This window comes from Lepus europaeus, chromosome 12 (genome assembly GCF_033115175.1).
Source record: "Lepus europaeus isolate LE1 chromosome 12, mLepTim1.pri, whole genome shotgun sequence".
NCBI lineage: Eukaryota > Metazoa > Chordata > Mammalia > Lagomorpha > Leporidae > Lepus > Lepus europaeus.
In genome coordinates this window covers 10,950,880-10,973,790 of record NC_084838.1, presented here as the reverse complement: position 1 = coordinate 10,973,790, position 22,911 = coordinate 10,950,880, and the positions used below count along the sequence as shown (strand labels likewise).

Genomic DNA, 22,911 nt, shown 5'->3' with positions numbered 1-22,911 from the left:
GCTGGTCCGAAGCCAGGAGCCAGGTGCTTCTCCTGGTCTCCCACGGAATACAGGGCCCAAGCACTTGGGCCATCCTCCACTGCACTCCCGGGCCACAGCAGAGAGCTGGCCTGGAAGAGGAACAACCGGGACAGAATCCAGCGCCCCGACCGGGACTAGAACCCAGTGTGCTGGCACCGCAGGTGGAGGATTAGCCTATTGAGCCGCGGCGCCGACCCTTCTAGTATTTTCTATCTAAGTTCATGGTAACTCCTCCTTCCAAAAGTTCAGGCCAAAAAAACCGAGGAATAATACTTGTCCTCTGATATTTCTATCATACTCCACAGCAAATATTCTTGACTCTATCTTTACAATACACCCAGATTCACCACTTCTTACAATAGCCTGTTAACTGATCATCCTGTTTCTACCTTTGGTCTTTTTTTTTTTTTTTTTTTTTTTGACAGGCAGAGTGGATAGTGAGAGAGAGAGACAGAGAGAAAGGTCTTCCTTTTTGCCGTTGGTTCACCCTCCAATGGCCGCTACAGCCAGCACATCTCGCTGATCCGAAGACAGGAGCCAGGTGCTTCTCCTGGTCTCCTATGTGGGAGCAGGGCCCAAGGACTTGGGCCATCCTCCACTGCCTTCCCGGGCCATAGCAGAGAGCTGGCCTGGAAGAGGGGCAACCGGGATAGAATCCAGAGCCCCAACCGGGACTAGAACCCGGTGTGCCAGCGCCACAAGGCGGAGGATTAGCCTGTTAAGCCACGGCGCCGGCCTCTACCTTTGGTCTTGTATACTGAATTCTCAACAGAGCAGCCAGAGTGATCTTTTAACATCAGTCAGACTAGGTCACTCCTCTTCCCTAAACCCTGGAATGACTCTTTACTTCTACTCAGAGTAAAAGCTCAAAAATGACCTGTAAGTCTGCACACCACATGGCCACACAATCTCACCTCATCTTGCATTGCTCACTTTCTTTTACTCCAGGCACACTCTCCTCTGGCTTTTCTTTGAAGACATTAGGCATGGCCGGGGGATTCTGTACTGCCTATTCTCTCCCTGGAACACTCATCCCAGAATCCATAAAGTTAATTACCCCATCTCTTTCACTGCATTTCAAGTTCAAAGGCCATCTATTTAATAAGCCCCATATTTGTCACCCTTTTAAAAACTTCAATCTACCCTCTACCCCTCACCCTGACATCTCTGATTCCTGTAAAACTGTATTGCTTTCTTTTTGTAGCAATTCTTATAGCAAGTGCTATAATTTGCTGTTTAATATACTAATTGTTTATTATAATTGTTTCCCCTTTTCTAAAATATAAATGCTCAGGGCAGGTGTATTTCTTTCATTTACTAGTGTATCCCAGGTACCAGAATAGTGTCTGGTACTTGGCTCACCCTCTTTACTTTTCTATTCAATGAATAAAGGAATGAATGAATACGGTGGACAAGATAAAGTTCTCAAGAAAATCACTACATACAAAGTATTCAATGGTACAAAGCAGGAAAAAGGCCGGCGCCGCGGCTCACTAGACTAATCCTCCGCCTTGCGGCGCCAGCACAACGGGTTCTAGTCCCGGTCGGGGCACCGATTCTGTCCCGGTTGCCCCTCTTCCAGGCCAGCTCTCTGCTGTGGCCAGGGAGTGCAGTGGAGGATGGCCCAAGTCCTTGGGCCCTGCACCCCATGGGAGACCAGGAGAAGCACCTGGCTCCTGCCATCGGATTAGCGCGGTGCGCGGGTCGCAGCGCGCTACCGCGGCGGCCATTGGAGGGAGAACCAACGGCAAAAGGAAGACCTTTCTCTCTGTCTCTCTCTCTCACTGTCCACTCTGCCTGTCAAAAAAAAAAAAAAAAAAAAGCAGGAAAAAAATAAATGATTCATTCAACAACTATTTACTACAACAATGTTAGTCACTGTGTAGACAGTGATTAAAAAAATTCTACTTTTGCCATAGCACTTAAAATAATTTATTACACTTGTCCACCTAACATCCTGGCTCCATGAAGGCAGTGATCCTAACCACTGTAAGTTTTCAATAAAGTTTAATGAATGACTGAATAAATACATAGAGCTACCCCAACAGGACTTACCAAAACTAATATTCTGCTATAGCACTATCAGTTTAATCAATGAATACAAACACTATATAAATTTCAACATGGAGTGAATTTGAAAATTCTTAAGTTATAACATATCAGCTTTTTAAAAAAATACAATATTCTCAGTCCAAAAGTTTTTCAAGAGGCCTCTCAAGTTTTCAAAATTTTCAATCATTTAATGGAGGCTCAATATTAAGTCCTTCAAAAGAAATGTATTATCATGTACTACCCACCAAAAACAATGCTTTCCATGAACTTACCTTTACCTCCACTTAACGGTTTTAAGTAGAGTGCCAAATCCTCAACGCATTTCTTTGCAACCTCATAGTGTTTATTCTCACCTAAATTACTTAACTTTATCGACTGATGATCTGGTACCTAAAAAAAGAAAAGACTATGGAAATACCCTTATCCAGTTCATGCAACTATTACTTATACTTGGTAATAATCATGCTTAGTACAAAATTATAACAGAGATACAAGGAATCATCAAGAAGTTCATGGGAAATATATAGTATGAAAAACTACGTGGATTTCAAAATTTTTGCACATCAAAACAAATAAGCTTAATTCCATTTTTTCCATGAACTTTTTAAAGACCCTTCATAATACATCAGAACTAGTTAGGTAAAATTACAGCCAAACACCTAGCCATACTGTCTTCAACAAATAGTATTATACTTAATTGCAAGGGGTAGGGAGCTTAAAGAAGGGAAAAAAGCAGGTAGTTCAGAGTACTGTCTCAATATTAATTTTTTGGGATTGATAACTGTGTTATAATTATGAAAGATATTAAATTAGTCTAAGCTGTGGGATGTAATACAGGTTCTCGATACACTATTTAGCAACAATTTTGTAATTCTGAAAGTATTTCAAAATTAAAAGTAGGAAAGTTTTCCTACTTTCATGGATATTGTTTCTTTTTTTATTCATTGCATTTAGCATCTTCTTACTTATCTTATTTATTTGCTATATTTATTGCTTAGGGTCTGTTCCCTCTTACTGGACTATAAGCACAAGACACAGTATTCCAGGACTGCTGTGGTGCAGTGAGTTAAGCCACTACATTTAACACCAGCATCCCATATCAGAGTGTCAGTGGGAGTCTGAATCTTGGCTACCTACTTGCATTCCAGCTCCCTGCTATGTGTCTGGAAAAGCAGCAGATGATGGCGCAAGTAACTGAGACCTTGCATGGGAGATTCAGATGGAGTTCCTGATTCTTGGCTTTGGCCTGATCCAGCTATAGCCATTGTGGCCATTTGAGCAGTGAACCAATATATGGAAGATATCTTTCTCTTTCTCTGCCACTCTTTCAAATAAATAAATCTTAAAAAGAAAACAAAACAATACAAAACCCCAAAACTCAATGTTCTAAATCAAAAATAAAAATATAGATAGGGGCTGGCACCATGGCACAGTAAGTTAATCCGTTGCCTGCAGTGCCGGCATCCCATATGGGCACCAGTTCTAGTCCCAGCTGCTCCTCTTCCAATCCAGCTCTCTGCTGTGGCCTGGGAAAGCAGCAGAAGATGGCCCAAGTCCTTGGGCCCCTGCACCCGCATGGGAGATCCAGAAGAAGCTCCTGGCTCCTGGCTTCAGATTAGTGCAGCTCCAGCCATTGTGGCCAATTGGGGAGTGAACCAACGGAAGGAAAACCTTTCTGTCTCTCACTCTCACTATCTGTAACTCCACCTCTCAAATAAATTTTTAAAAAATCTTTAAAAAATATGGATAAAAATTAGCTTTGCCACTTCGATGGGTGATCTTGAGAAAATTATTTAACTGTTGCAAGTCATAATTTCCATAACTGCAAAAATGAAAATACATATTTCATTGTGCCATTATGAAAGTTCAATTCAACAAAATTGCTTGCCTTTGTGTAGTTTAGATTCCAGTAAGGAGAAGTAGTGGCCAATAAATAGGAAACATATTAAATAAAAGATAGTATGTTAGAAGGTAATCAGTAATAATTCTGCCACAAAGATTAGGGGGATTGAGAATGCTGGAAAGGTGTTACAGTTTTAACTGGCTGTTCAAAATAGGATTCCTTGGGGCCAGCACCATGGCATAGCGGGTAAAGCCTTCGCCTACAGTGCCAGCATCTGATATGGGCAACAGTTCAAGTCCTGGCTGCTCTACTTCTGATCCAGCTCTCTGCTATGGCCTGGGAAAGCAGTGGAAGATGGCTCAAGTGCTTGGGCCCCCGTACCTGCATGGGAGATCCAGAAGCTCCCAGCTCCTGACTTCAGATCAGCCCAACTCCAGCCACTGAGGCTATCTGGGGAGTGAACCAGCAGATGATTCTCTCTCTCTGTCTTTCAAATAAATAAATATTCATTTTTTTTTATTTGACAGATAGAGTTAGACAGTGAGAGAGAGAGACAGAGATAAAGGTCTTCCTTCCATTGTTTCACCTCCCTAAATGGCCACTACGGCCGGAACTGCACTGATCCGAAGCCAGGAGCCAGGTGCTTCCTCCTGGTCTCCCATGCGGGTGCAGGCACCAAAGCACTTGGGCCATCCTCCACTGCCTTCCCAGGCCACAGCAGAGAGCTAGACTAGAAGAGGAGCAACTGGGACTAGAACCCAGCGCCCATATGGGTTGCCAGCGTTGCAGGCAGAGGATTAACCAAGCGAGCCATGGTGCCGGCACCAAAATAAATAAATCTTTAAAAATACAAATAGGTTTCCTTGAGAATTATGACATTTGCATAAAGAATTGAAAGAGAGGGACTGAATATCCTAGGCAAAGATACCAGTCACTGCAAAAGACCTTTAGGTGGCAATGTGCTTGGATTTTTTTTAGAACTGGATAGGAGGCCAGTGTGGTTAAAGCAGAATAAAGACAGAAGCAGGAGATGAAGCTGAAGAAATAACAGAAGTCACACTGTATAAACCTGTAGGCTATTTCATGTACTGACTGAAATAACATTTATATAAAACACCGACACAATAACGGATCCAGAGCTGATGCTAAACAAACAATAGCTAGTATTATTACAAAAATGTATGGCATTTCATCAGCTCTAAAAATTGCATTGCCTGAGAGAGATTTTTTACACTCCATTAAAAAACATGCTGCCAATTATAACATACTATCGATTATAGTTATACCTTGATTTCAGAGTATCTACCTCGATTATAATCATTGAAAATAGATTTTTGTGCTTGAAAAGAAAAACCTCAAATATCAAGATACTTAGGGAATAAATATTCTAATTTAGTTCACTGAATTTTCTAGTAAGAAAATTTTCTAATCAAATTTCTAATAAATCAGAAAAATCCTTACTTTCTTGCTTTAATATGTAGTGCATGATGTACAGAATTTCATCTTCTTCCTCACCTGTAAAACGGGGATAATAACTACCTGAAGAGCTACGGTAAGAATTAGTAGTAACAATTGAATACTTACTATCATACCCAACAAAGAGTAGATCCTCTTGAAATGAAAGTTATAAATTTAAGGTCTTGTTCTGATTCCATGAAATGATTACAAACGTGAAATACTCACTATAGCACATGTGCATAACAAACTATACAGAATTTATTACTGATACAGAATTTATATACTGATAACAGACCTGGTTGAAGCTCCTGGCTTCAGCACGGCCCAACCCTGATCATTGTGGTCATTTGGGGATACAAGATAGGAGGCCTTTCTCTCTAACTCTGACTTTCAAGTAAATAAATAAATCTTAAAATAAAAAAAAAGCTTTGTACCAGCCAAAGTCACTAAGTTTTGATCACAATTTGAAGAAGAAACATAACTAACATGGAAGTTATTCTTTTGTAAAAAGATTTATGAGACATTATCTAAAGAAAATCTTTTGGGGCCAGCATCATGGCACAGCAGGTTAAGCTGCTGCCTGTGTACTAGCATCCTATAACAGAGGGCCAGTTGAGGTCTCAGCTACTCAGCTTCTAATCAGCTTCCTGCTAATGTAGCTGAGAAGGCAATGGATGGTGGCCCAAGTGTTTAGGCCCCTGCCACCCACTGAAGGGAAACTAGGCTGGAATTCCAGGCTCAGACATAGCTATTGATACCAACTGGGGAGTGAACCAGTAGATGGAAGATCTCTCTTTGTGAACCAGTAGATGGAAGATCTCTCTCTCTTTTTCTCTCCGCCCCCCTCGCTCTTCCTCCCCCCTCTTCCTCTAATGCTGTACCTTTCAAATAAATAAATCTTTAAAAAAAGAAACTTGTGAAGAACATAGAAATGAAAAACAGGTACATCAATATTTATTTTTTATATTTCAACTATCATCAAACATACTTTGTAAACTTTAATGAACTTCAGTAATTTTATATATACATCAAATTAGTAAAATCTTGAAAACTTACCTGGGCTCCAACTAACTGGAGAAGTGCAAAGTTGACAGGAAGCACATCAATGTCTGTGTTGATGGCAGTCTGGTCAAAAGGACAAGCTTTTCGGTGAAGTTTATTCAAGCAGGTCTTGCAAACCGTGTGTGAACAACCTAAACTGATGGGTTTGTGCACATTCTCATCAAATTCATTATAGCAGATTGGACAGGACAGAAATTCTGTCCATTGAGCTGCCTGCACAGGCATTGTGGAAGCTGGATGCTCGGGTTAGCAGTCTAGCAGATCATTATTTTGCTGTGTAGTGTTTTGTAAGCTGGAAATGGACAAAAGTAAGAATTAGCCACATATTCATCATTCACTTTTTAAAACTTGATAAGTCAACCATCCTACAGAACCTGAGGTATATCTGAATTAAAAAATCCATGAAATTTCTGAAATTTTGCTCAGAAGCAATACCCTAATAATTTTTTGTTAAATGGATTTCAAACAAGCAGATTTAACTTTCCACATAGCATTTTTAGAAGCAGAAATCACTTGAGATTACCCTTCTCTTAGATAACTACTACCCAAAAACAAATCAAGATCTGGCAAACTTTTGAAGCTATTGACATGAACTATATTATAGTAAGTCAAGTGTGAAGAAAATAGTCTTGCCACCTGAAAGAGGAAATCTGTGGTCAGAATTTGACTGGAAGGCTAACAGAGGTCCTGAAAATCAACAGGGAAGAGAAGGTTGTGATGACAGAGTGTTTGCCACACATGAAAAAAATGCTAACTACAAAATATGGTGCCAACATAAAGCAGAGAAAATAAATTTAAAAAAAATTTTTTTTTTTTTGACAGGCAGAGTGGACAGTGAGAGAGAGACAGAGAGAAAGGTCTTTCTTTGCCGTTGGTTCACCCTCCAATGGCCGCTGCGTTAGGCGCGCTGCGGCCGGCGCACTGCGCTGATCCGATGGCAGGAGCCAGGTGCTTCTCCTGGTCTCCCCTGGGGTGCAGGGCCCAAGGACTTGGGCTATCCTCCACTGCACTCCCTGGCCACAGCAGAGAGCTGGCCTGGAAGAGAGGCAACCGGGACAGGATCGGTGCCCCGACCGGGACTAGAACCCCGTGTGCTGGCGCCGAAAGGCAGAGGATTAGCCTAGTGAGCCGCAGCGCCGGCCTAAATTTCAAAATTTTATAGATTCACTATAATACATCTGACAAAACTATAATTTAGTGATTGATACATGTTTTCCAAAACTGTAAAATCCAATGAGGAAGGCCAACAAGAATAAAATACTATTCTCTACTAATAGTTCTAAAACAGAAAAAAAAGTGAAATATAAAATTCTTTGTTTTAATTCTACTTTGGAATTAAAAACTAGAAAGGGATACAGAGAAATAATTGTGAGAGAATTTTTCTCATTTCTAAAATTAAAATGTCCCCAAAATTACTAGTGAAATAAAAGATTTAATATCCAAACTATACTCTCTAACTTGAACATTCTACATTTCACAAATTTCTGTATCTTCCAATTCAAAACTTACATAAGTCTGACAAATGCTCTCTGGTGAACAAAAAAATCTAGGTATTTAGGGCAATTAAACAGCCAATACTTTATTTCATGGGAATGTCTACCAACCCACATATATTAATTACACAAATTAAGTATTCTAAAATCTAGTCAGATTCAGGAGAAAAAGGCATATAACTAAAAGTATTCCCCTTCCCCATTATTCCAATAAGCAAATGAAGAATTCTATGAGTCTTCATTGTGCTTTTACATTTACAAAGACATATTTTAAAAAATATCTTGAGACAAGTGAACTACAGGACTTGCTATATAAACTTTTTCTTTATATAGTTTATATATTGTTATATAAACTAAATAAAGTTGCTACACAAACTTTTTCTCAAACAGCTCTAATGCAAAGTGTCCAATATCTCTATTTTCAAACAAATGAAATCTTGCATGCTACAAATTATTTTATACCTTTCACCTTCACATTGTCCCACTGATTAAAGTCATCAATTAAAAGCTAGTCAATTTGCTTGCAACATTAGAGGTGAGCACTAAACAGGTTAATTCTAAAACTAACATATTTAATGTTCAATTTTCTATGTTGCAGTCTTTGAGGAAGACGGAATTCTACTACTAAGAGCCCAATTAGTTAATAATTCAAGTTACTATATTTTTTCATAATGGTCACTTGTGTAGAAATGTTAATTCTGGGTTAGTGGATACCTGGCCACTGGGATATAGGAAACTAAGAGCAAATACTCTTTCCTTAGTCCTCAACCATCATCCTGAAATGCCTTAGACAGAATTCATTAGTGGGTAAGTCATTCAAAGTTTCAGCTAAACTGAAAAAATGCTAATCTTTGATATTTCCACCTACTTCATAGTTTTAAAATGTTTCAACTATAGTATTCCAGAATATACTTAATATCTTTGTTACAGTAGCCTTTATGTGGTCTAACAATGCTGAAAACATTTATTTCTACCAGAAACTAAACTAATACCTTTAAAATATAAACAAAAAGCTCTGACATAATTTTTGCAGGGAAACTACCGCCTGTAGCACCATCATCCCATCTGGGTGCCAGTTCAAGTCCTGGCTGCTCCCTGCTGAAGAACCTGGGAAAACAGAAGATGGCCCAAGTCCCTGGGCCTCTGCCACCCACTGTGGGAGAGACCAGGAAGAAGCTCCTGTCTCCTGGCTTTGGCCTGGCCCAGTCAAAGTCACTATAGCCATTTGCAGAGTAAACCAGCTGATGAAACTTCTGTCTCTCCTTCTAACTTTTTTTAAGATTTATTTATTTATTTGAAATGCAGAGTTATAGAGAAGCAGAGAGAGAGAGAGAGAGAGAGAGAGAGAGAGAGAGAGTCTTCCATCCGCTGGTTCACTCTAGAAATGGCTGCAACAGCCAGAGCTGGGCCAATCCAAAGCCAGCAGCCAGGAGCTTTTTCCTGGTCTCTCACTCAGGTGCAGGGGCCCAAGGATTTGGCCCATCTTCTACCACTTTTCCAGGCCATAGCAGAGAACTGGATTGGAAGTGGAGCAGCCGAGACTTGAACCAGTGCCCATATGGGATGCTGGCACTGCAGGTGGTGGCTTTACCTGCTATGCCGCAGTGCCAGCCCCATTCTCTAATTTTCAAATAAGTAAATCTTTGAAAAAAATAAAATTTTTGCAATAACTGCCAAATTTTCTTCCTGCTATATATATCAATTCTGAACTATACTTACATAATCAGATATAAGAAATGTTTTGATTTTTCAAAAATGTTCAGCACTGTTACCAATGAACTGTAGATTCTTCAATTAGTATAAAGGAATTAATTAAAATAGAATAAAATTTATCTAAAACACAGAAGAAACCATACAGTTCATTAAAATGTTTAATTAATAAAAACATTTTTGTGACTACTAAAAATCATAATACTCTATTATCTTTATAGTTTATTAAATAAACTATAAAAAACAGAGAGCCAAAAACACATATTTATTTTTAAAACTTCTAATGTAACACATCTTATAGTAACCATTTGTATGGAAGTCTACATTGCTATATTAATACTAAAATCCTGCTACATACAAGCAATCTTCAAAAAGTTCACAGGATGGAGTCGCTGCTGTGGCGTGGCAGGGTAAAACCGCCACCTGCAGTGCCAGCATCCCATGTGAGTGCCAGTTCCAGTCCCAGTTGCACCACTTCCAATCCAGCTCTCTGCTATGGCCTGGGAAAGCAGTGGAAGATGATCCAAGTTCTTGGGCCCCTGCACCTGCATGGGAGATCCAGAAGTTCCGGCCATTGTGGCCAACTGGGGAGTGACCAGCAGATGGAAGAGGTCTGTCTCTCTTTCTTTGCCTCTGCCTCTCTGTACCTCTTTCAAATAAATAAATAAATAAATCTTTTCCTAAAAAAAAAAAAAAAGTTCATGGAAATGCATATTATTAAAAAAAGATGGATTTTTAAAAAAATTTCGCATCATAAAAAAGAATCTCAAAAGTTTTTTTTTTTTTTTTTCTCTAATTTAAATGAGAGACAGATAAAGAGGGAAAGAGCACTCCCATTCTCTGGTTAACTCCTCAAAAGCCTGCAACAGCTGTGGCTGGAACCAGGCACTGGGAACTCAATCTGGGTCTCCCACGTGGGCTGCACCAATCCAGGACTTGAGCCATCGCCACCGCCTTCTAGGGTCTGCAGGGGCAGCAAGCTGGGGCACAGCTAGCAGTCCAGCCCAGGCCCTCCAATCTGGGGCACAGGCACCTTAACCCCAAGGCCAAGCCTGCCCACTTTACCTTTTAATTCCATTCTTCCATGAACTTTCTGAAGTATCCTCATATACTCCAGAAGCACTTCGAAATGAAATAACATAGATTTAAAATCTACAACTCTAGATACCTAAAAGGACTACTTAAAAAAACATTCCAATTGTTGTATTACCTAATGTTAAGAATTATTTTTTATAACTGGAGGACAATAATGCAAAGGAGTGAGAAATGCTAAATTAGAGGGGAGAGCTTACACAGATTTTTCACTCAAGTAATTTTTCAGGGCATAAGTTCCTGGCTATGAGTGCTAACTCACAAAACAGGAAGAGTAATAGGCATCTCTCATATGATGCAAATTACAAACTGCTTAATAAGAGCAAGCTGCATAGCAGCTAAGTACTTTCATTTTCTGTTATTAGTCCACCATATTATGCAGCCCATTCAGGACAATGCACTTGATTTTCAAACACCAGAGTAAAGTTTATGCCTCTTTCACTGTGAAGCACACACACATGTGGAAATACATGGTATTCTTTTACAATTCTCTATAAAAATGTAAACATTAGGGGCTCAGGTCTGTTAATCAAAATAATCATTGTTTCCATTCTAGTTAACCTACATAAGGAACATAATAAGCTATTAAAATGGACTGTAACAGTACTTCTCAATTCAGAAAACTGAAAAATAGTTATGGACTTAATATTTACATGATCTAAGTACAATTCAGGCCTTAATCTAAAAAAAAAAAAAAAAGCATCAGAAATTATCTGTAAGCTCTAAAACAGCATCCTAACATATCAAAAGGATGGAAGAAAAAGGAACTGAGTTACAATTTTAAACACTGCTATTACACATGACTTGGGTGTAAGTTATGAAATACATATTACGGAAGTTTTACTTCTCAAATACATGATGGAGTGGAACTCAGTTTTTTAAAAATAAGTATGAGACACAACCATCAGTGCATTCTTACAGGGAAATAATGGAATAACCTTCTATTCTAATTAATAATGTTTTGCTTCTTTAGTGATGTGTAGGCTTGAAAAATAGTGATTTTTAAAGGGCTTCTGCATAACTTTATCATCTCATTACCAAACCTTTTGGTCCTTTGACTATTCTGATTACAAGAGAATTCTATCAGCAAGTTTTTGGTTTTCATAGGTCTACTTTTATTAATTTTTTACTTGGAAGAGTAGTGCTGCTCTAAGACAGCAAAGTCCAATTCAAATCTAGTGCAAGTAATTTAAAATTTTCTTAAAGTCAAGTTAAAACAGAAAATAGGTGAAATAACATATTTTCCTTAACCCAATTTAATGAAAATATCATCTCAACATGTAATCAAAATAAAAAATTGATATAAAAGTTGCTTTGTACTAAGTCTTTAAACTCTGGTGTATATTTTGCACTTACAGCATAGCTGGATTCACACTAGCAACATTTCAAGTCTTCAACTGCCACACATGGCTATTTGCTAACATTGGACAGTGCAACAGTAGAGTACTTAAGAATATAAAGTAATGGGGTGGGAAGTGTCATTATGTTCTGAAAACTATGTATGAGACACATGAACTTTGTTCCACTTACATAAATAAAAAATTTAATAAAAATATAAAGTAATACACAATACTAATTCTTAAGAATTTTGAGGTAAAAGTTACACACTTAAGAAGACTGTCAAATTAGAAGAACCTGGTCATAAAGACATAATTTACAATATTCATTGAAACTGGGTGCAAAATATAAATTTATTTTTAACTTTCCGATAGCTTTTTTTAACTATGTTTCCCTATTCTATCACTAGAAAGTTAAACTCCAATCTATCCCAACCAACATGATAAGCAATTACTTATTTTGACCTTGTTATTATTTAGCATTGTTAGCTGTTGCATATAATAGAGAAGTTCTGTTTTTTTAATATAAAATCCTGAATGTAAAGGAACATGCACTGCCAAAAGAACTTCTGTTGACTATTTTCAAACTACAAGACAGCAAATCAGAAAAGCAGAAAGTGAATTAATGAAAACATGAACAAAGGATGTCAGTCTTCCTGTCAGGTTAACACAATACCACATCAGAAGTGACTGAAAAGGATCCACTCGTGGACACCACTGCAATGAAATTCTCACAGAATAAAAACTTGGTTGAACAATAACATTTGATTACTAAACATGACTAATATATGCTTAACATTTTGTGCTTCTAGCCATTTTTCAAACTCCCAAATGTGGAAAACACTCATCTCCAAATCAACAAAAATGGAAACGCTGAAAAACAATCTTTAACAGGATGTAATGGCTCTGTTTCTTCAAGCAATGAATGTGGAAGTAAACAATATGAAGGCAGGGACCTGAGGTTAGAAGAGTGGTGTAGCTCTTCAACCAGATAAAAGAGGACAAGAGAATCCACACACCATTCTCAACGATTCAGAAAGTCTTAACTAAGTCTATATATTGAACCATAATATACACCAACTAAGTAAAACATTCGTTCTTTTGTTTTGCGGTAAAATTCTATCGCTTTGGTGTAGCAACATTAGCTTTCTCCACCTGATCAAAAAGTTCCTATTGGAACTTTGACCACCAACACCTCCGACACCCCCCCCCAAAAAAAAAAAAGGAAAAAGATTGCTTAGATTGCTTAAGCACTTCATTGGGAACACAAAATGATTCTCATCGCAGGGGCTGGCGGAGAGCAGCAGAAATTAAAAACAAGGGAACTGATGAGGATGACGGGTAGGAATCAGGAAAGAAGCGAGCCAGGTGGTTACCAAAATACAACACGGGCTGGGAACCACTGGGTTCGATGCACTTTGTCAGTGAGGACGGGAGACTATTGTGGTGTGCAGGTCCCACCCGCCGGTACCTGACCCCCTTCCCCTGGGATCCGAAGGGTGGAAATGACAGCTCCCTCCTTCCTGGGCGCTCAGCAAAGAGAAAAGTAGAGCTGCTTGTCTGAGAAACAAAGATGCTTTCTACCCTTCTTCTAAGATGGTGGAACAATCTCCTCAAGAGGCTCCCCCAAGAAGGAAAAGGCAAAGAGGGAGAGCAGAAGGCCAGGGCAGGACCGCCTGGCTGTGTTCGTGCCATTGCTCCCAGTCACATCCCCCGAGCAGCCGCTCCGGTCCGGCCGTCCCCCCCAGGGACGGAGGCTCCGCTCTCCCGGGCATTGTTTGGCCGGGGTCCCTAGTTGCCACTCCGATCATCTCCACCATCCCTGCGGCCAGGGTCTCTAGGAGCTCCGGGGCGGAAAGGCCGAGAGCTAAGAGGAGACTTCGTTCCGAGGACCAAAGCCTGGCTCCCTGGCCGGTGCAGAGCGCGGAGAGGGAAGCCTGGCCTCGGCTCGGGGGGGTTCCGCAGGGGTCAGAGGCGGCCCCTCGGCCAGTGTCGAAGGAAGGTGGCCATTGGAGCCAGTCGCTCCGCATCGGAAAAAGCCCTACCCGACAGAGGGGCCTCCTCAGGCCCCGGGTTCCGTCCGAGTGTCAGGTGCGGCCCTCAGGTCCCCAACCCTCGGGGCGCCGGCGGCGACAGCGCACAGGCCTCCGGGCAGAGGCGAGGCTCCCGCCCCGGCAGCGGGGACCCGGGCACCCGGTCCGGGGCCCGAGCCGCATCGTGCCCGCCCCGCCCTACCTGAGGGGGCCCGGGCGGGGTCGCTAAGGGCCGCTCCCGGGAGCCCCGCGACGGCGCGGCTCGGCGACGGAGGCGCCTCGTCTCGCCGGGGCAGAGCTCGGCGGCGGTTTCACGGCCTCAAACTCCATCGGGAGCTACAGGGACAGCCCCGTTGGCGGCGGCGAAGGCCGCGACGGGGCCTCCTCCTCCTCCTCCCTCCGCCTCCTCCTTTTTCTCCTCCTCCTCCTCCTCCTCACCACGGAGGCGGACCTGGAGGGATCCCGACCCAGATCTCGCGAGAAGATACTCCCAAGATCACGCGAGATTACGCAAGCCCGGGAGTTGGGGAGGTGGAAGGAAAGCGTAGTAATCCCCGCCGCCTCAACTGCGCATCGTTTGTCTCCGGTCCGGCGGATCCGCCTCCATCACGTGAGGAGGGAGCCCTGGAGCATTATGGGAGGCGCTGTGAGGAGGACTAGGCAAACCGAAAGGGTTGATGGGAAACTCCCTGCACGTTCCTCTGCGCCTGGAGCTAGTGTCTGCGCCCATCATGCAAAGAGGCGCTGTTAGGAAGAATCGGGTGTATCTGTTGCGATCGACTTCTCTCTGCCTTCCTGAGATGTTGGCGAGAGCCCACAGGCCCTCTACACAGATGTCAAGTAATCTCCCAAGGGCAAAATCCTAAGTAGAACAAGCGTCTGTTCGGGAGGCACTTCCACATCCCTGTCTCTTTATTGAAGGGAAACCTCTAATCTCAGCTAACAAAGATAAACATTTAACCACAAATTCTATCAATGTATCTAAATATTTGTTGAGGGATTTTTCACAGCATACTAGCAGGCAGGAATCACACCGTCGCCAAAGATGAACAATCAGCCTGGGAGTAGGGATGAAGGGTCATTTATAAGCCACTTGGTATATGTTTTATTTTAGTATCCTATTTCATTTAGTTCTCAAAATAACCCCAAAGGGCAGATTGTGTGTGACCTTTGTTACTGATAAGAAACTCAACTGCACAGGTTAACGACCATGACTTCTAATAAAACTCAGAACTTTCCGATGTGAAATCAGAAATCCACCACGAATTAAAAGATGTAAAAATAACTTATGAACTATAATAAACTTTTAAAATGAGGTTATTACTGCCTGCATGACAAGCAAAGATGTAGTTTTGGAAAGATTCAGGCTTTTCTTACACATTGCTATCTTTTTCATTCTGTTCTGTGAACTATATGCAAATCTAAGAGAAACATCATCCCACTGTCCAATCAACTGGGACAAGCACATATTATAGACTCGGTATTTCTTAAAATCAATGATTAAAATAATAGCGGTGGGGGGGCCAGCATTGTGGCATAGCAGGTAAAGATGCCACCAACAATGCCAGTATCCAATATGGGTGCCTATTATAATCCTGTGTGCTCCACTTCCAACCCAGCTCCGTTAATGGCCTGGGAAAAGCAATGGAAAATGGCCCAAGTGTTGGGGCCCCTGCCACCAATACGGGAGACCCAGGTGAAGCTCTTGACTTCTGCCTGGCCCAGTCCTGGCAGTTGCAGCCATCTTGGGCAGTGAACCAGCAGGCAGATGGAAAATCTTTCTCTCCCTCTAATTCTGTTTCAAATAAATAAAATAGATATATTTTTAAAAAGTTACATGCAGAGGCTGGTGCCACGGCTCAATAGGCTAATTCTCCGCCTGTGGCACTGGCACACTGGGTTCTAGTCCCGGTTGGGGCACCGGATTCTGTCTCGGTTGCTCCTCTTCCAGTCCAGCTCTCTGCTGTGGCCCAGGAGGGCAGTGGAGGATGGCCCAAGTGCTTGGGTCCTGCACCTGCATGGGAGACCAGGAGAAGCATCTGGCTCCTGCCTTTGGATCAGCGCGGTGTGCCAGCCGCAGCGGCCATTTGGGGGTGAACCAACGGAAAAAGGAAGACCTTTCTGTCTCTCTCCTCTCTCACTGTTCACTCTGCCTGTCAAAAAAAAAAAAGTTACATGCAGAGATCAAGCATGTAACCTAGTGAAGATGTCCATGACCCACCCTGGTGTGTCTGGATTCAGTACCTAGCTCCAGCTCTTGATTCCAGCTTCTTGCTAATGAAGATCCTGAGAGGCAGCAAATAGGGCCCAAGTACTTGAGCTCCTCCCACTCACGTGGAGACCTGGGTAGTGTTCTGGGCTCCATTTCAGCCTGGCCATCACAGGCACTGGGGAGTGAACCAGTGGTTGGGAGCTCTCTCTCTCTCTCTCTCAAATTAAAATAATAAAGTAAAAAGAATATCCAAGACCAACTGTGTCCTTAAAAACTCAATAGATGTAGGAAAAAACACAAAATTGACCATTCCCACCTCCAGTTTATTTCTTATGTAAACATGTAAGAATTACATCCAAGGAAAAAGGGAAGAAATTTTCTCTTACAACAAAGTAACTGCTACCTTTTCAAGATCTTTTTTTAATACATAAATGTAGTAAATGAAGAGGCTGAATTCAAACATATTGCATATTTCTGTCATATAAGAAAGACAACTAAAAGTGAAGTTTAAATGAATAAATTTTACACTTTTCTTTGCCATATCTGCATATTAAAAAAGATTTCATTTCCTTGAAAAATTTTAAGACATATCATGCAAACAGATACTCTCCTAAGAATGTGCTACTGAACAGGAATAAATAATATAAATAACCATCACTTTTACAAAACTCCCTTGCCCCAAGCAAAAATCTCAAAGTGCTCACAAAAAAATTTACAACAATCTTACAAGGCACACATGAAACTTAAAACATAATTTCAACCAAAATCCTTCAAACATCCAAGTTAGTAGATATCAACTCCTAAAAAATCAGGTTTTTTACTATTCTTTTGCCCTGTCTTCCCATCCCCAGCCCTCCCCTGCTGAATTTCACACTAGTAGGCAAAAATAAGTACTCCAATCACAAGTAAACTATTTCTGAAAAGGAAGTATTCTCACACCTACCAATGACCACTATTAAGTCACATGGGAAAGGAAATTAAGCACTGAGCTCTTCTATTATGCAGTGGAAGAAAAACACTACTTTAGAAAATTCTGTCTCCAAGGGAATACTCAAATACCAATGATCATGAAGACACAAAACTCTGTTCTCAAGAAGGATTAAGTATAAAATGATAGAACCTTTGATCTTGAAATGATCTTACAAATTATCAAGATCCATTATTATCATACATACATACAGTTAAGAAAGGTTCAAGGAGAGATGACCTGCACAATGTCACCCACAAATGACCTGGGGTCAGGAAGTCAATTTTCTCATCAAACACGAGACCAGGATTTTTAAAAAGTCTCTCTCCAAGTTAAAACGTGATGGAGAATACCTTTCTCACAAAAGTATCATGAAAAGGATAATTAGCATTTATATAACAATCAGCATGATTCTTCACAAAATTCATAAAAACAGTATAAATTATTTACATTTTAAAATATGGCAGGGCTTCAATAGCAACTGAATACAGTAGAAATTCTACATGAAGCTGAGTTCAATGGAAGAGGAACAGAACACTTTGAAAGAAAGATATATCCAGTCAGGCTTCTTTATTAAAAGTAGTTCCTGTGTTTTAAAGAAAGTGATTTGCCCTGTAAAATATTTTAATCTTTGTTACAACAGCAAAAATATTTCATATTATAATGTATACAGGGATGTTAGAGAGCTACAGCTCAGAATACAATCTGAAATATTAGCCTCACTACAAACTGCTTTTGGCAGTTTGCTGGAAACAGAATAAAATTCTAGGGATGTTTAAGATTTTTGTTAACATACAATGAATGAGAAAACAGCATTAAGGTAAGTGAAAAAATTGTAACACTAGAAGCTATCTGTGTTTAAACTATTCCTCCAGTGACAGCTAGAACTAACCTATATTGGCAACTCAAAATAAGACAGGGAATGAACTGTTGATACACACAATATGGGTAAGCCCCAAAGGCATTACGCAGAGTGAAAAAAAAATCTCTCAAGATGGGACGTATCATAAGATTCCATTTATTTGCCATTCCAGAAAAGGCAAAAGTATAGCAAAGGAGAAATGTTGCTGTGTTTTACAGCGAAGAGGGTTTGACTACAAAGGGTAAGCACGATGGAGCTTCTGAGGGTAAACAAACTGTTCTATACCAACTGCAGTGTAGGTGCACAAATCCATACCTGTGTCAAGATTCATAAAACCATTCACCAAAAAAGAAAGCTAAATTTTACCATGTGTAATCAAAACAAAAAGTAAAATAAACTAGATTTTTTTTTTAAAAGGAACAATTGACTATCTTTGGTAAAATCAGAATTTCCAAGAAAACTTTTCGTAGCTTCATGCCAATATTATCATTCCACTGGCCACAAAATTATTACATTCAACTGTATTAAATGAAAGCAAGAAATGGTTCCAATTATTTCCAAAGTCTGTATACTAATAACTAATGGGGGAAAAAAGTATTTTATGGAATATCAACTCTTTATAAGGAATTTATACTACTCTCAAGTGACTGAGAATCGTGTTTCTTTATAGATTAAGACAACAGGTATCTTGGTGATCTCACAACCCAAGAACAGTTGGTTAAAATTTTAAAAAAACTCAACTTTTTACTAGTCCTGTTTTGAAAATGACTAGCACTGTTCTTACACTTACTTTTGCTTCTTGTTACCTGAATTCATTAAAGTTCTTACATGGTTGGACTTTACACTGCAATTGATTATCTAGAAAGTCTAATTCAGAACCTACAAATACTACTGGATCATCTGTCATTAGCATTAAGAAGAGTTAAGAGAGGAATACTATAACTCTAAGTATGCTTCTGGGATTTCACATAGTGTATGAGATGAAACAGAACCCCTCAGCTAGTTCATGCCTCCCACCACTTCCAAACTTTTAGAAGTTCAAAAAGAATAACATGTGTAGGAAGATGAAATGTAAAACCTAAAGATGGGGGGAAGAGGTACAATATTACAAAGACTGCATTTCCAAGGAAGACTTGCCTAACAGAATGATACAAGGTTTATACAGCAAGTCTGTGGTCCCAATCATAGAAGATTTTGCCTTTTGAGATCAGGCCTAGGTAGTTTTTCACCACTGCTTCTGCCATGGACAGAAGTTAAGTGCTTTTTAAGAGCAGACTTGTGCTTGAAATCCATATCACAACAGTGGCACTTGTATGGTCGATCCCCACTATGTATATTCAAGTGGTCCTGAAGTGTGCTTTTAGCAGTAAATGTCTTCAAACATACGGAACACTGAAAGGGCCGTATGCCCATGTGCCCTCGAATATGTCGGTTTAGGTTTTTCTTCTGTGTAAACGTTTTTCCACACTGTAAGCACAAGAACAATTTATGCATCTTGAGGTGGCGCAAGTAGTTTTCAACGTGCAGAAATCCTCGGGGACATCTGGGGCACTGGTGCCTCAGTGAGTAACTCTCCTCCAGATTGTGAATCTCGCTCACTGCACCGTGACTTCCTTCTGCATTCTCGCAAAATAAGCCCTGACCCTGATTCCCAGGAACTTCTGCAGCTCTACTTTCAACTGTAGAGTTGATCAGTGAATGCTGTGTTTCAGAGAAATACATACTTGCTTTTGAAGACGTACAAGGCTGGGAAAACTGCTCATTTTCAACACCAGCTGTACTGATGGACTCGACATGGAGGATACAAATTTCGTTGTCTTTGAAACCTATATCCACATTAGACAGCTCTGGAGACTTCATTTCTGGTCTCTCTGATGTCAAACTCTCCACTGTAGACGGTAATGCATTGTTTTCCTCTTCTTTAACGTGGAAATCTATGTTTATGGGACTATCTTCTGAAATTTCAATTATCTCACAGTCTCTATCAGAATTCTCTTCTTCATTCTTAACATCTGGATCGGAGGACTGACATAGGTCAGTGTGCTGGTTGTTGTTTTGCATAGAAAGATCAATTTCCAGATACTTTGACAAAGCTTCTGTGCACTTTTCCACAATGTGAACCATTTGAAGGTAACTGGCAGCAGTCAAATATTTCAAAAGCTCTTTCCTTTTCACTTCAAGTGCTCCAGTGTAGCAAGAGAGTAACAATTTTCTGCCAACTTCTGCACTCTGCAAGATGGTGATTCTGACATGCTTTGACTGTGTGAGTAAAAACTGATCTCTCATAAAAGTGGAGCAAGCAGCCAAAATCACCTTGTGCCCCTGGAACTCAGTGTCATTAATATAAATTGATACATCACAAAATAAATTCTGCTGTCTCAACAGATTCATTTTCTGCAAGACCACATCTCCTTGCTGTTCAAACTGGAAGTAGAGAACGTCCGACTCAGCAGCCATGGTCACAATCTATGCAAGATAAAACAAACATCAGATGTAAAAGCAAGGACCTCTCTCCCATGCTACAGCAGTAAAAACAACACCCGCCCACCAAAGAACCCCAAACCTGAATGGGCAAAAAAAAAAAAAAAGACCCAAATTCCAGTCTAGGTAGTGACTGGGCTATGCATCCCAAAAGCCAGAAAATAATGAGCTTCTCTATGAGGTAATAACACAATTTTCATGTTTTTGCTATAGCTTTTATTACGATAAATAGTTAACAGGTTCTGCCTTGTCTCCTCGGCACATTTTGTGTACTTTGTGGTAAGGATGTTGCTACTTTTTAACATCCAGTAACAAGCGTAGCGATCACCAAAAGGAGACTTAACCTGGCATTCCAAATCAGAAACCTTAATCTCCACACTTCCTACTCCCCACCACCATTGCAAGTCTTCACTCCTGTTCACTAGGACGACCACCACGTCTTCCAACAGGTCTCCTTTATACCACACTCTCCTTTAATCCAAACTAACCCCTTTAAATGGACATTATTTAAGCCTTAGTTTAAAAAAATATATTGATTTCTGCTTGTTTAACCTCCTCCATCGCTCTCCTCCGCCTCCAAGAGACCTAATGTTCTCAGGAAACGAGCCAAGGCTCTTGTAGGGTTTGGCCCTAACCCACCTCTGTGGCTTTAACTCCCGCTATTCCCTTTTCCATGCTCCAAGCCCCTTCGGTACTAAACTTCGGTCACTGTCTAGAATTCCCCTTTGCACCGCTGTTGCACTCGCGTGTCCACCTCCTCATCTGGCTCCTTTAAGCCCACATCCACCGAGACTGAATGTGATTCCTCCTCTCGTCTCCGCCACAGCGCGGCCGCCAGAGCACCGCGAGACGGCGCCGGATTCCCCGGTGTCCCTGCACCCAGCACAGGCGCTCACACTGAGCCGGTGTAGAACGGCGACTGCACCCCGGGTGGCCTCGGAGAGCCTGCAGCTCCGCAGACAGGTCTCTCCCAGCTAAGCCCGGCAGGCGCGAGGCCCCGGAGGCCCGGGGACCGCAGCCCCAGCTTCGCCACGCCGGCACCACGCCCAGCCGCTCGGCTCTGCCGCGGGCGTCCCCAGCGGACGAACCTCCTTCGCGTTCACTTACCGACTCGCAAAACTAGAGTTGAGGCTTCCGCGGCAGCGGCGGCCAAGGCCGGAAGGTGGACTTAGGCTGGGAGAAAACACATCCGGTGTCAACCAGCCGTCTTCTTCCCCGGGCCGGCCCGGGCGCCCCGGAAGGACATCCTCAGACTTCCCCTCACCCCGCCCCCAGCTCCTTGAATGACAGAAAGGAGCCCGAATACGGGCAAGCCCCGCGCGCGGCCTCCCGGTTTCGCCACAGGGGCTCCCACTTGGTGGGCTCTCCCGAACGACGGAACTGTAGGCTGGCTGTGACGTGGGGTTACCGCGCGTCGGTCAGAGTGCCCAACGCCGGAAGCCCCGTCCGGATTATTACGGGGCCACGTCCTACTTTGGACGGTAGCAGAGGGAACTCTATTCGAGATTGCCTAGCTAGTGCCTCCCCAGCACCAGCCCTCGGCCTCTGGGTACAGCTTCACCCCTTGGTCAGCCCCCCGCCCCAACCATTGGCCCGCCTAGACGTGCCCCGTCCTCCCCCCTGACCCTTCAGTAACACGTTCCCATAAACCCTATCACCTCCTAAGTCACCCTGGGTCCCTCTACCACTGAACTCTACGCTGGGAACCAGTACTCCCTTGGCGTGGCTTCGTTATCACGCTTAGCACACCTGCACAGAAGCCGTCTCCTTTGGCGGAAGTATTTAGGACACTGGTGAATGATACTGCATTCCCAAGTCCAGCGCCTAAGCATCAAATATTTGCCAAATGAATGTACGTCTGACCCAGTTCTTAAGAAGTCACCCTATCCCCTCAACAGGTTTCAATTAAAGTAACTGACTCTAACAGCTAATTTCTCCTTAACCCTTATTTCTTATGGAGGTAAGCTTAGCAAGCTTGATCAATATGTATTTTAAAGAATACTAGTGAAGGCATTCCTGGGTTCAAATTCAAGCAAGCGAGGGGCTGGCCCCTGGTGTGGCAGGTGAGGCCTCCGCCTGCAGTGCTGGCATCTCACATGGGCACCGGTTGGAGTCCCAGCTGCTCCACTTCCGATCCAGCTCTGTGCTGTGGCCTGGGAAAGCAGTGGAAGATGGCCCAAGTCCTTAGGCCCCTGCACCCCCGTGGGAGACCTGGAGGAGGCCTCCTGGCTTCTGCCTTCCAATCAGCACAGCTCTAGCCATTGCAGCCAATTGGGGAGTGAACCAAC

The 22,911-nt window shown here is 42.0% G+C and overlaps 2 protein-coding genes across 9 annotated transcripts in view; both read right to left on the bottom strand.

Moving 5' to 3' along the window:
• The window catches only part of RC3H2 (ring finger and CCCH-type domains 2), a 65,975-nt gene extending 51,470 nt beyond the window's left edge, over window positions 1–14,505 (bottom strand). For 6 of the 7 annotated variants that reach the window (XM_062207611.1, XM_062207609.1, XM_062207608.1 and 3 more), the window contains exons 1-3: window positions 14,304–14,505; window positions 6,431–6,728; window positions 2,346–2,463 (exon numbers count right to left, since the gene is read on the bottom strand). In XM_062207611.1, coding sequence (XP_062063595.1) covers window positions 2,346–2,463; window positions 6,431–6,661 — 349 coding nt within the window. In that variant the 5' untranslated portion in view covers window positions 6,662–6,728; window positions 14,304–14,505. Of the gene's footprint in view, window positions 1–2,345; window positions 2,464–5,377; window positions 5,432–6,430; window positions 6,729–14,303 lie in introns of those variants that run through there. The other variant, XM_062207615.1, reaches the window with a different exon arrangement.
• Window positions 14,506–16,615: 2,110 nt separating this feature from the next.
• ZBTB6 (zinc finger and BTB domain containing 6) lies at window positions 16,616–21,818 on the bottom strand. Of its 2 annotated transcripts, none has more exons than XM_062207607.1 (2): window positions 21,731–21,818; window positions 16,616–20,608 (listed from the first exon to the last, which is right to left on the bottom strand). In XM_062207607.1, exon 2 carries the CDS (start codon window positions 20,597–20,599, stop codon window positions 19,325–19,327), a length of 1,275 nt encoding a protein of 424 aa, XP_062063591.1. In that variant the 5' UTR covers window positions 20,600–20,608; window positions 21,731–21,818; the 3' UTR covers window positions 16,616–19,324. The 2 variants fall into 2 exon arrangements, with proteins under 2 accessions (XP_062063591.1, XP_062063590.1); XM_062207606.1 differs by lacking the exon at window positions 21,731–21,818 and adding an exon at window positions 21,263–21,529.
• Window positions 21,819–22,911: the final 1,093 nt, after the last annotated feature.

What these genes read in the sequence shown, in the direction of transcription:
- ZBTB6 (XM_062207606.1), bottom strand. Translation starts at nt 21,298, where the DNA reads ATGGAAAAGGGAATAGCGGGAGTTAAAGCCACAGAG. An exon ending in CGGGAGTTAAAGCCACAGAG is followed by an intron (nt 20,609 to 21,262) that starts GTGGGTTAGGGC and finishes TATCTTGCATAG; the next exon opens with ATTGTGACCATGGCTGCTGA.